The following is a 12,770-nucleotide window of genomic DNA, read 5'->3' on the forward strand; positions in this document are numbered from 1 at the left end:
TTGTAGTTCCTGGTGTCGAAAAAACAGGCAGGATTTTGTTTATCTTTTATATTTTTGCACAAGGAATAATATTCGCAAAATAAGGCAAAGTTGGCGAACAAAAATCGTTAATGAACTGTGATAAGAAAATAAGGAAAAAGAAACAAAATAGCCGAAAAAAGGACGCAACACTTTGGGTTTACCCCATACAGATATACTTTGTCAAAATAAGGATGTGTTTACTGCTGGGTTTTCTAGGGAAACCGACACTAACAAACAAAAAAATAAGAAACTTTTTGAGCGAGAAAGGAGTTAAGTGGTCGACCGTGGAACGCTTAACATTAAAGGCCAAGCAGAATGGACGTTTGGTGGCAGGCTTACGTAAACCGCCTGAGGTTGAGATGCTTCTATTTTTGGGGCGATTTTTACTTGGGAACGAGAAACTGGAAAAGAAGAAGTTACAGTGGAAGTAGGGCTAACGGGAATTTTCGGCGCGGGTAGTTCCATGCTTAGAGGAGAGACCGGCTTCATCGTCAACGACGTTACGCGGTTAATTTCCTGCTGCCAGTTCGGGATCTTTCTGTTGCCATTGTGTCGCTTCATGTGTTTGGTCAGATGGTCGCTGCGCATGAAGCGTCGCTCGCACGAGGGACAGGCGAAGCGCTTCTCGCCAGTGTGTGTGCGTCGATGGCGCGACAGTTCATCGGAGCGCGCGAAGCACTTGCCGCAAGCCTCCCAATCGCACTTAAAGGGCTTTTCACCGGTGTGAGTGCGCAGATGGGCTTTCAGATGGCTGCTCTTGAAATAGGTTTTGCCACAGTTTTCGTAGGAACAAATATGGGTACGACGCCGACAGACAGCGCTTGGATTTTTCGGTGAAGACGACTGGGTGGTTGGGACGTTGCCAGCGACCGACTGCGTTGAAGTGTTGTACGCCGGGCTCGGCACTAAGTATTGAAGCTTGGAAGATTTTGGTGCTTCAATTGCTTTTACGCCATGTTCTGTCACACTGGCTTCGCTTACGTGCTGATTAGGCTGCATCATTAGCAGTACGGCGTTCCCAGCTTGCTGAAAAGCTTGTACACCTCCAGTGATGACAATAGGCATTGTGTGAATGTTGTTGTTGCCAGGCAGCGGCAGGAATTGTGAGCCTCCGTTTCGCGCGAATTTGATTCCGTGAACTGAAGAGGCAGGAATCGACGCAGCCTGGGTTACGGATGGAAGGGTAAATTGCGGGAAAGGACTGGATTCTTGAGCGTGACGCGATACAACACTGCCTTCGTTGTCACTGTCCGTCTCCTCCATGTCACAGCTTTCTACTTTGTTCGCCTCCATCCGGTGATCATCGGAGTCGTCACTGCGATGAAACTCGCTCGACGGCGAAGCAGCAGGGGTCAGATAAGGTGTATTTAAACTCAATGGACTGTTGGTAGACCTTGTAGGTTCGACGCGCACAGGGGAGTTGCAGCAGCTGGTGGAGAACATGGGGGGAATGTACCAGGAGGAGGACATCGCATCTTTACTTTCAGTGCAGCAGCTTTCTTGATGTTCGCCGAATGCCCCGGTGACGGTGGTGGTAGCAGACGACTTGTTGCTGGTGGCAACGGTGGGGCGTGCACTGGTGTGGTGTGTGGTCGCGTATTGGGTGTCAACGCTTGGAGGTGGAGTGTAGGGTGGAGTGTCAGCCTATTAATATGAAAAGTTTATTTAAAAAGTTGAAAAAAAAATTATTATGCATATTGCAGAACTGAAATAAAACATATGCTTAATTCAAATGCAAAATCAAGCCAAACTTACAGATCTCGCTCGGTCGGATTCGCTATCTGAAGATGCATTCCGGGCGGCCTCGGCCTCTTTTAAATTCTGCTTGTATTGCTTTCTGTAACGCAGCCTTGGTGGAAGCACGGGCTTTCGGGGAGCGGTGGTCGCGACAGCGGGTCCGCTATTGCACAGTTGATGCATTGACAGCAAGGTGTCGGCCGCTTCACAGTCGATGCAGCCACCACAGGAGGCGCTGTTGTGTCGCGACCTAGTTTCGACATCGGAACTATCAGATAGTTGGTGACACTGATGAACGAACGAATCCATACTCGGTGAAGAAGTGAACTGCGTCTGTTGGAACAAATTATTTGCAATTAATTACCAAGGCCGGGAAGCGTCAATTGTTGTCGTCTACGCCTAGTCGCAATCGCCCTATGAGCGGCCACCAACGTTCGGGGGCGGGGCTAGCACGGATCCGATCACACGGCGCAAACACTCGACGCATGCCGTGATCACGCGTCGGCCGCGTGCTAAATAATGGGTTGAGGGAAGCGTCGAGTTCACTGGAGCAATGCGCAATTGAAAGAGACTAAAGGAGAAAATGAGTGGGAGTTGTTGCCTGACTCGCGCCCGAAGAGGTGAAAAAGTTCACCAAACAGTTACTACGACGTATTTGGGGCAAGTTTACGCCCTTCGGCGATAGCAGAGTTACGTAACGTTTGACGAATTGTAATTTAGAAACACCTAAAACAACCAAACATAAAGGCAATTTATGCTGACTTGAAGTACTAAAAACTATTATCAGAGATACAACAGGCGTTAAAAGCAGAACATGTCAAAATCTTTATTTTTACAACTCTGGTTTACGTTTAAACCGCAGAATAAGACATACCCACGTAGTTATGGTTTTTAGGGTTTAAAATCTCTGTTACAGATCCCACACACGCAACAAAACCCTGTTAAGTCTATCACATTAACAATATCTAAGCTTTTTCGCGGACAGTGCAAACTACACACAATATTACAAACCTCAAATTCGTCGTTGGTGTTGACAGGTGATGCAGGTAAAGATCGCATTATTAATCCTTTTCGATTTCCCAGCACTTTCACTTTTCAATAAACAAAACAAAGTTAAACGCAAGTCAGCTCCGTTTGGTTCTACTGCAATTTGAGTTTGTGAGCACTCAGTTGAAAGCCACACAATAACAATCCTGGAATATGGGCGGTTCGAACCTTCCACCAATCATAAACCAGCGAGTCGGCCCACAAAGAACTCTATCACGCCTCAGCTGCGTGATAGCCGCGTGGCTTTCCGCGTGCTCGTTAACTGGCATGTGCCGGCTCTGACGCGTCGGTGACGCGCCATGGCGAAATCAAGCAGAAGTTAGTGTCGAAACCAGCCTGAAATACGCGTTATTGACTGTCGTAGTATTAAATACGAAGCTTTGCCCATGGCAATATGTCTATTAAGATAAAAAATATCTACCTTTTTTCATACCGAACCTATTTTACTTAAGTGTTATGTAACAACCTAACTATACGACGCGTTTTATAATTTATAGAAATTGAATGTAGCATAAAAAATTTCCATATTTAAACCGTTTTTGATTTTTTTAAAGACGGCATTGGCAATGTCTGCCAAGAACTGCTGCCTGTACGTGTAAAAATAAATTATTTGTCCTTAAATGGGCTACCCCGATAACTTTTGTAGGTTTTTAGTATGCCATGAATTGTGTCAAAATTGTTAGGCTAAACTTATAATTGTAATTTTTTGTCGACGTTTTAAAGCCGTTGATGCATTCAGTCGCGCGCATTAGGGCTTTGGTCTACCCTTTAATATGTTTGGCATCTAACAGCATACCAAAAAGCTAATTTAATGATATTTATATCAGTTGATCAGTTAAAGTACTTTCCGACGAATAGCGATGCACTACCATATGCATTCGCAATAATAAAAACTAAAAATATCTAAATGGCGAAAAAAAAATTCGAAAACTCCGCAGGTGCTTTCTGGAATTCACTTATGGTTTCAAATGTAAAAATATATTGCCTACTGGAGTGATGTTAACCTTGGTAAGCCATAAAAATCTGTTCATCAACTCGGGTCACTAAACTTTGCCACACATGGAAGCGTTAAATTTATTAATTCACTGTAAGAGGGTTTTCATTTGCCGACACGACACACATCAGTATAGTGACGTAGCATGTTACTACGTCCGAAGTCCAAAAGCCGCAGCCCACGCGGATATCACGCAGTGTCGCGACAGTAACCGGCTGTACGGGTGACTTGCCACATGAATGTTACCTCTTCTCGGCACCGCTGACACTAACTCGCAAACGTTTAAAGAAAGCCTTCGTAAAAATTGATAGGCATATATCCCCACAAAATACACCCGATTATTACAACATCTTTTACCATACCTACTGTATTCGGGCATACGACATGTCGACGTAAATAACTATTGTTCATGGGCCTTTTGCTGTAGTACTTTTAAAAAACAGGGATCGCCACAAATAACCAAACACATTCTCCCAGAGGATATGTTGTGTATTAGGAATTGTTAAAAGACTTGTTTGTAGAATGGACAGTAGATAACTCTACAAAGGATACCAGTTAGCAGGTTATATTTTGCAGTATACCGTACACCGGCAATGGTGCACACACACTTTAAGCTGTTTGAACAGGTTTATGCGTCGTAAAACGCACAACGGACATCAGTCACTTTGCGGCACACTGGTCTACGACTGCGAGTGGGCGTGGTTAAGTGGTTTCCGTCAGGTTTGAGCACGTTATATATCTGCGGACTTTTTTGGGGCCATTTTTGAGTCGAAAGACGATGTTAAAACTTTTATTCTCTTTCTTAGTTACGCGCTAAACGGCAATGCCTATCTGGACTCAGATAGGTCTCAAATTTAACAGCCAAACGGTTGTAAATAATTGATAAATACTTATTTCAAAGAAAGTGTGTCAAACTACATAATTATCGAAGGATAATAAATAACTTTTGTGCAATGATATCTCTCAACTTCACTTAACACAAAAATAAAAGCACAAATAAAGGAAAATGGTGATTTAAACTCGACGCCCAAAGGCAGTATATATATATTGCTATTCTCAAGAAAATAGCGTGATATGTTGTAGTTGCAGAGTTTTGCCCTCCTTGCACGAGGCGATCACGCAGCGACTACAAAGTTAATTGAAAAGTAACACGAACGTCAAACAACATTTGTAGTGTGCAGTACATATTTCATGCACGCGTACTCCGTATAAATATGCAATTTCAAGCCGCCATAATCGCTATATAACAATATGAAAGTTAAAGAAACAATAGCATTTACATGTCAATAACATATTTTTCTGTTTTCTTAAACATTCTTTAAGCTGTATACGAGCTTTTCGATTATTACACATAAAACGGACCAATTTTTTATCACCTAAATTTAGATAACATAACTGAAAACTAAATAAGACATTCCGGCATTTCGGGGTTAAAAAAACAATTTAAAACCTTAAAAACTGTTTATCACGCAGGCATCATTTGGCGAAAAGCGGCAAAGAACATTCGAACACGCAGTGAGTACGTGATATTGGCTGTTAAGTCGAACCAGTAAAAGCAGTTTTTCAAAAGCCTTTAAATTTCAACAAAATCATATTTTAACATTACCTTTTTCCACATATTATTAAATATTAACAATGGGTTATGTAGGACAAAATAATTTGGTGTAACGTGTTATAAGCCATTGTTTTCCAACGAATGAATCGCGACTCAAAGTTGGATCGCCTGATAGTTATTTGGGGTTGCATGTCAAGATATAAAAAAGTCCTTGGCAATTATGGGCAAAGTTAAAAAAACTTGCAGTTTAATAAATAAAAATTTACTCCAGTAAATAAGTTTTAACACGTGCATTTTGCGAAGTAATTTCATGCCGTACCCTAAACACTGCTTTATATTAAGCTTTCAAAATAGGCATACCATATTTAATCCGAATCACCTTCTCATTGGCGGAGAATTATTATTTTTAAACCATGTAGCTGTTGAAGTAAATGGCTCACAGCTAGTTTGCCAAAACCTATCGATGCATGGTCGATACGTTTCTTCTAAATAAAAAAAAGTCACGTCTCTTCTAAATAAAAAGTCTGGCAATTTAAATCTAATAAACGCAAATTTTTGCGCTCCGCTAGCTCCTTAAATGTATTTTGACTCAAATTTATTTGCAATTTGCATACGAGTTCGACAGACAAGAATTTATAAGGATACTTGCCTTACGACGTAAATTTGTGACGTCATCCCTAACATTTGTAAACCTTTCTGTTGCGCAAAAATACTGGATCCTTTACTTAACGGTCCGTCAGATGCCTGAACGCTGCACGAGGCGTCTAATAATTTGAAATAAATGCATTCCCAATACATGCGAAATAATAAAGGCGTAAAACTCACATGCAATAATGTTTAGTAGACTAAAAAATATGGATTATGACAATACCGTGAATATAAAAATGTTCAATTTACTTATTACTAGGAACATAAGAAAATAAACCTAGAGTATTTGTAATGATTTGAATCATTAGTGTATTTTTTAGTAATGTTCAGTTTATGTCGAAATGCATATTTGTTGTAATTTATGTAATTTTATTTTTGCTTGGCATGTTTCAATTTTCATTTTGTTACGATTTTGTATAGTCGTAATTTAATTCTAGCGGCCGATGCGTCTCGTTACGTCAGCCTACATGGCTGGTCCCCCCGCACTCCCGCCGCCGGCAGACCGCTGATTGGCCGCCTTTCATTGTTAGGAACGCCCCTTTTTGCGAGCCAGTAGTTACGTAACAGTTGGGTGACGCGCCCCTATACTCAAAATAAAATGTGTTTATATGGCAACTCGTTCATTAGTTTTACTTTTCGACCCAGGTCGCAGACTATTATTGTCCCCTAGGTTTGTTACACAATTATTAAATCATAGCACTTGACATATGTTGTTTGTTTTTTGTTTAGAAACTTTTCGGCCCATCATGTTCATCCGTTTAGGTTAAAGGTTTTTGATATAAAGATAATACGTGGCGATCAACTTAAACTTAACGAATTCTCTTAATAGAAACGAGAAGCGTATTATCGGTTTACAGTTCAACTGAAAGTAATTTTTTTAACAGCTTGGCCCATAAGTTGGACAATTAAACCTCTTCGCACGTTTGTTAGTATAAGTTGCAGGTCGCGTTAGAACACAGTGTATAGCAATAGAACGGCATTGGGTTGTTTTAAAATACGTGACTACACCACCATTGAAAACTAAGATTACCATTAAGAAATGCCAGAGTATCCAGTCTCCATTTTAAAATGCGTTGCCGAAAACCGCCCTATAGGGGTGTATTTTTATATTAATTTAAACAACGCCACCAACACTCTGACTTGTGATTGGCCGGGCGCCAGACAAGCCCACCTCCGGTAGAAAAACACTCAATAGTTGGTTGACATGTATCCTATTTTCATAAAAGTTGGGTAGTCTTTCAAACTGACACTGGATCCAAAAACGACCTTGTTTCATATGAATGGAATGCCAGTGCTGTCGATATTTCGACTGTTGTATCAAAGCGGCTTAATACTCACTCGTAGTGCGTAAATTCTGCGTTGAATACTAATAGGTTTCGATTTACAGAGATTGACGAAATTGCGAATACGGCGTTTCAATGACATAAACAGAAATAAAATTTCTTGTTTGCATCGTTTACGTATGTGCTTTACATTGCGGGGCTTTGGGACCCGTTTAGGAAAAAACCCAACAGGAAGGAAGTAGTTAAATAAGACCAGCATTTCTGAACTAGTTTAAACCGATTCATTGTTTTGCCTTATTATAACACATGACAATTTCTCTCGTCAATTGATCCGTTGGAAATAAGCTCAATGAAATGTTTTCGATCAGATGTGTTTTCACAAAAACACAACTGTTTTTCTATTTCTATGGATATGTGGCTTTCCACTCTAGTCATTTGTATGGGTATATTAAACTGCTGTAATCCTGTAACCTAATCACTTAAAGGCCGTTCACCAGTTGAAGAAACAATGAGGTAAATAATTTGTTTTCAGATATGTTGCTTCTGTTATGCCAAGCATGTGATTTAGATTTTCAATATTTCCAAGTATTGTGTTTCACCTTGTTTTTATTGAAGTAGGACGGATGATTACGTTTGGTGAGTTTGTAGATTTGCACCCTCTTAACCGTAAATATGGAGAATTTTTTACCAAATACATATAGTTAAAGTGGACCTTGTACAATACACACATATCTTAAAACATCAGAGACGAATACAGGGGTGAATCCTACGTTGCCTTTGTTTTTATCTTTTGATATGTTTTTTTGGAATCTTAGTTAGGGCTACCCACCCAAAAAGAGGACATTTTCTTGCCTGCAAGTAAACCGAAAATAGAATTGTTACGTTTGAGAAAAACGAACTATGTTATATAATTATATTGTCTTGGCTGGGTATAGCCTAAGCTTGCCATTCTTAGGTGTGTTTGAGGTAGTACGAATTAATTTGCAGGCAGGCGGCAATACAGCAAAATAAAGGCAAGCAGCACTTTCTGCAATCAACAGAGCACGCACATCCTCTTCCCGCAGTCGTAGGACGTTAGAGGCGCTTGTTTTTAAGACTTGTTGAACTTACAGGTTCGCAAATCACGTGTTTCCAGTCGAAACCGTTTCGGAAAACAGAGGAAATTAAATGTACAGTAAAACTGCAACTTGCCGCAAGCAACAATTCTCTTAAAGTTATTATTTTTGAAATGTGCTTTGCCCTGGGCATTGCTTCAAGTTTAAGCAATTGGTTGGGTGGTGTCATCGCTATAGGTCTGCGATTTACTTGCTCCTATATAGTGCAAACTTTCGTGTCACATTTATTGTACTAAAAAGATTAATACAGCAAATATATGATCGAAAACAAGCCAAGTTAATTTGTAGAACAAATGTTCTTGTAACTAATCTTCGTTTATCATTAAAATACGTAGGAGATGATATGTATAAGCGATTTTTTGCAATGCGTATCATTTTTGCAGACAGCAATCATATTTAAGTATGGGCGTGTGTCATGAAGAGATGTGTAACCCTCTGGTTAAACTGTGTTTTGACATTGACCTCTATGGTTTTACGTAGGCTATATGTCTCGTGAGTTGGGGGTGAATAAACCTCAGAACCCCATAAATAAACCAAAAAAGGTTTTGAAATGTAACTAGCTTTTATTAAATATATCATTTTAACTATGACTTAGTCTTAGAACAAAGTGTTATAAGAAAGTAACTGGACAAACACAAACTTATATTTTAAATAACACATACAAAATAAACTTTATAGAAGTTATACACAGCAACAAAACAAAAGGAACAAAATCACATTATAGGGGATTTAGCTCTAGTAAACATCCTCTTGGCGAAACCGCTAGACACCGCCAGCCGACGTAAATATTTTTCGTTAGTCGAATCTGTTGTTTTCGCGGTGAAATTCCGAAAACATCGCCAGCAGCAGTTTGTCGACCAAACGACTCAGCAATGTGACGTCAAACGCTCAGCCGCTACCACACCCCCGTCACGTGAGGTGGGTTGGCACGTGCTGATCACGACCAGAGCGCATGGCATTTGCGTGATCGCGGCATGCTTGACGTGAGGTGGTTGCGCAACCAACGAAACCAGACGAAAATTTCCCCTGCAGTCTGAGACAAAATACCGAAAATGTCAGCATTTTTACAGGTAAATTTTTTTTCCACCCAGTTTTACAGTTCTATTAAAACACAATTTACTCTGTTTGTGCACATATTGTTAAGGTGTAATCAAGCAATTACATTCTCCATTGGCCATTGCAAAAGGTTGTTTAACTAATGTCTCAATTTTCGGCTTCCAACTTTAGAAGATTTCAGTATTAATATGATGACAAATTAAAGATTCCCCCCGAACCTTGAGCGCCCAGGATTTAAAATCTTTTCTTAAAATAACGATGGAATTTTTTTCGTTTTTCCTATAGGGCCTACACTTGAGAAATTCGGGAACACAAAATAAGGCCCAAAAAGCAACAACAACTAAAGCAGAAAAATCTATAAAACCATAGTATTAAGACCAACAACATAATATAGCCAAATACACAGTAATATCCAGTAGCCTACAGCATAAGATCAAAAACGTCTGAATAAGACCTAAATTCTTCGAAATAAGGCCTATATTCATCAGAATTAGTCCTAAACTCATCGGAATAAGGCCTAAATTCATCGGAATAAGGCCCAAATTCATCGGAATAAGTCCTAAATTTATCGGAACAGGTCCTAAATTCATCGGAATAAGGCCTAAATTCATCGGAATAAGGCCTAAATGGCCATTTTGAGCCCTGTTTGGGGTTCTTTGTGGGTAATGGGTGGGGTAGAAAATGGGTTAGTGTTGAAATTATTAGGGGAGTTAGTGATGTACTTAGGGGTGAGGTTTGGGGTTGGTTAAAGTGTTGTTTAGGTCGATTCTGACCTTTTAGGTCTTATTCCGACGGACTTAGGACTTATTCCGATTTAGACGGTACTAATACCATTAGGTATTATACCATTAGGTATTAGTCCTATTTTGGCCTTATTCCGAATTGTGTTTTATTCTGACGTTGGTGTTGTTCTTATCTCGGTCTTATGGCTGGAGCCCAGAAATTCGTCAAAAGCTGGTACCGACTAAACTGTTTTTTTTCGGGGTATTTTTTTGCATTAATAAAATGAAAACGAATAGGCCTAGCCCTATGATATAAGAAGGGGCGATAAACTTGTGAACACAATGCGAGTTACAATTTACGACAAATGAACTGTTTTTTTTTCGTAATGCCAGCATCGATACTGATTACTAAAAAGATGGAAAGTAAATTGCCATAGCAGGCTCTTCAACCAAATAAACTCACACGTCAGTCAAGACGTCAGTTAATCTATCCATATTTTGACATTACTAAGGGGTACAGCAGCGCCATCGAGCGAGCAATTAATAATAACTGTTAAAAAATGCTACGATTTGGTTTCAGGTTGCAACTCTTCTACTTGGAAGGACATTTAATTGATGTATTTTACGCATAAAAAGATTAGCACTCTTGGATGCATACCTGAATGGATGTACCGAAACAATGTAAAGTTCACATCAAGCGCGAAAAAAATACATTGCGTTTTATCTTGTTTTAAAAAGTTATATAGGTGGAAATCAAATACTAAAATACATCGGCCTGCTGTAAGTGCAAAGATGTTATAAATTTTCTAAAACAGCAAAAAATCATCAGGTAACTTGGCAGAAATTGCTTTGTTGAGAAAGTCTGAGGTCACTCAGGACAAGGCCGTGAAGTGTGGACTAGGGACACTACACATATTTAAACTGACGACGACGTTGTTTTGAAAAAAGTCTTATGGCTTCGTCGGAGTAATAAAAAATCCTTTTGCCAACCGGTAACCAGAATAACAAGGCCCGAATTTACTTTTATGTCCGTCTTTTTTAACAACTATAGGCCAATTCATTATTAAATAAATTACAAAAAAGTATAGTATTATACGGGTTTACCAGGCAATCTGGAAATTTGAACAGTTACTACTGTATTCTATTTGTTAAAACGGATTAACATATAAAATAGGAGATGAAGTTCGACACGTTTTTTTTGCATTTACGCAGTTAAAGTTGCTAAATAGCATAGTTTCCAACTGCCCAAATAAAGAAAACTTTTTGAGGCAAGCAGTCTTAAAATAAGAACGTAATTAAAAACATTTAAGTATTCTATGGAACAAGTTAGCGGGACTTTGAAGAATGTTTTGTTTTGTTTGCTCTCCCAGCCCTTAAACCCTGATTGGCAAAGCTCGCGTTATTTGTATTCAAACTCAGTGCGAATGCCGAGTTTGCATTATTAGGTTTTAAAGTTATTGTACTTTACCAGATTTCAGCTCTTAGTTTACGGTAAGGTGCCCTACGTTGTGGTAGGGTAGCAACCGTAGCATTTAATGATAATTTGTTTGATTTTTCAGCACCCAGTGTACCACGTTAAATGGACTGGACACTGGTCTAGATTTTTAGATTATGTTTTTCAAATTGCCACAGTTCCTGTATTTAACGCACTTGGCACTGGTCAAAATATAAAAAAAATATATAAATCAGTAAAATATACAAGTATAAGAATTGGTGCTAAATTAAAAAAAAAAACATCAACTACAGTTAAATCCGGCGCTCGTCTAGAATCCTACCACAACGAACATTATTTGGGTTAGGGTGCCGGTTAGCGTTTGGGTGTGGATGAGTCAAATAATAGTATTAAATAATAATACTTGACCCACCCTCACCCAAACACTAACCGACACCCTAACCCACATATTGAGCATTGCTTAAGAATTATTTCAACAATGTGGTAGGATTCTAGACCAGCGCCGTTAAATCCTACCACAGCGTTGAAACAGTTAATAAAGCAACGAACATTATTTGGGTTAGGGAAAAAGGTTAAGCAATATTATTAAATGATAAATATAATGATACTTGATTTTGATCCACCACGCCCCAATGTTAATCTGCACCCTAATGATGTTCGTTGACTTTAATAATTGTTTCAACGCTCTGGTAGGATTTTAGCCCAGCGCCACACACTTAACTGTAGTTGATGTTTTTTTTTTAATTTAGCACCAATTCTTATACTTGTATATTTTACTGATTTATATTTATAGCAATACTTGACTGTTTTGTCCAATCCTATTGCTTTTCACATTGTTTAACCTACCCAGTAGTAATATAAACATTTTAAGTAAACATATGGCCTTCAGTCTTTGTGCTTCTCTTAATTTGTCACACACCAATAAATTAGGCCAGTCTGTCGGCGAGTGGCTTGTCAACCAGTGCATTATCTCAACCCTAAAATGCTTCAGACAAAATAGTTTTGCTTTTGTTGGTCTTCACTAATGCAACACAGTTTGATGCCTTTCTAAAATCTAGAGTATTTAAATTGTTGGTATTAGAGGCACACCTATTCCTATCAATTTGTTTATTGCATTGAACAGATTCATTGAAAAGCTG

General features: G+C 39.2%; 1 protein-coding gene across 1 annotated transcript; it reads right to left on the reverse strand.

The window, feature by feature from the left end:
* Positions 1-20: 20 nt before the first annotated feature.
* On the reverse strand, positions 21-2,931 carry LOC146148409 (uncharacterized). The gene is made up of 3 exons (XM_083387818.1): positions 2,770-2,931; positions 1,777-2,091; positions 21-1,665 (listed from the first exon to the last, which is right to left on the reverse strand). Exons 1-3 carry the CDS (start codon positions 2,815-2,817, stop codon positions 292-294), a joined length of 1,737 nt encoding a protein of 578 aa, XP_083243944.1. The 5' UTR covers positions 2,818-2,931; the 3' UTR covers positions 21-291.
* Positions 2,932-12,770: the final 9,839 nt, after the last annotated feature.

This window comes from Ascidiella aspersa, chromosome 4, assembly GCF_963924565.1.
Source record: "Ascidiella aspersa chromosome 4, kaAscAspe10.2, whole genome shotgun sequence".
Classification (NCBI taxonomy): domain Eukaryota; kingdom Metazoa; phylum Chordata; class Ascidiacea; order Phlebobranchia; family Ascidiidae; genus Ascidiella; species Ascidiella aspersa.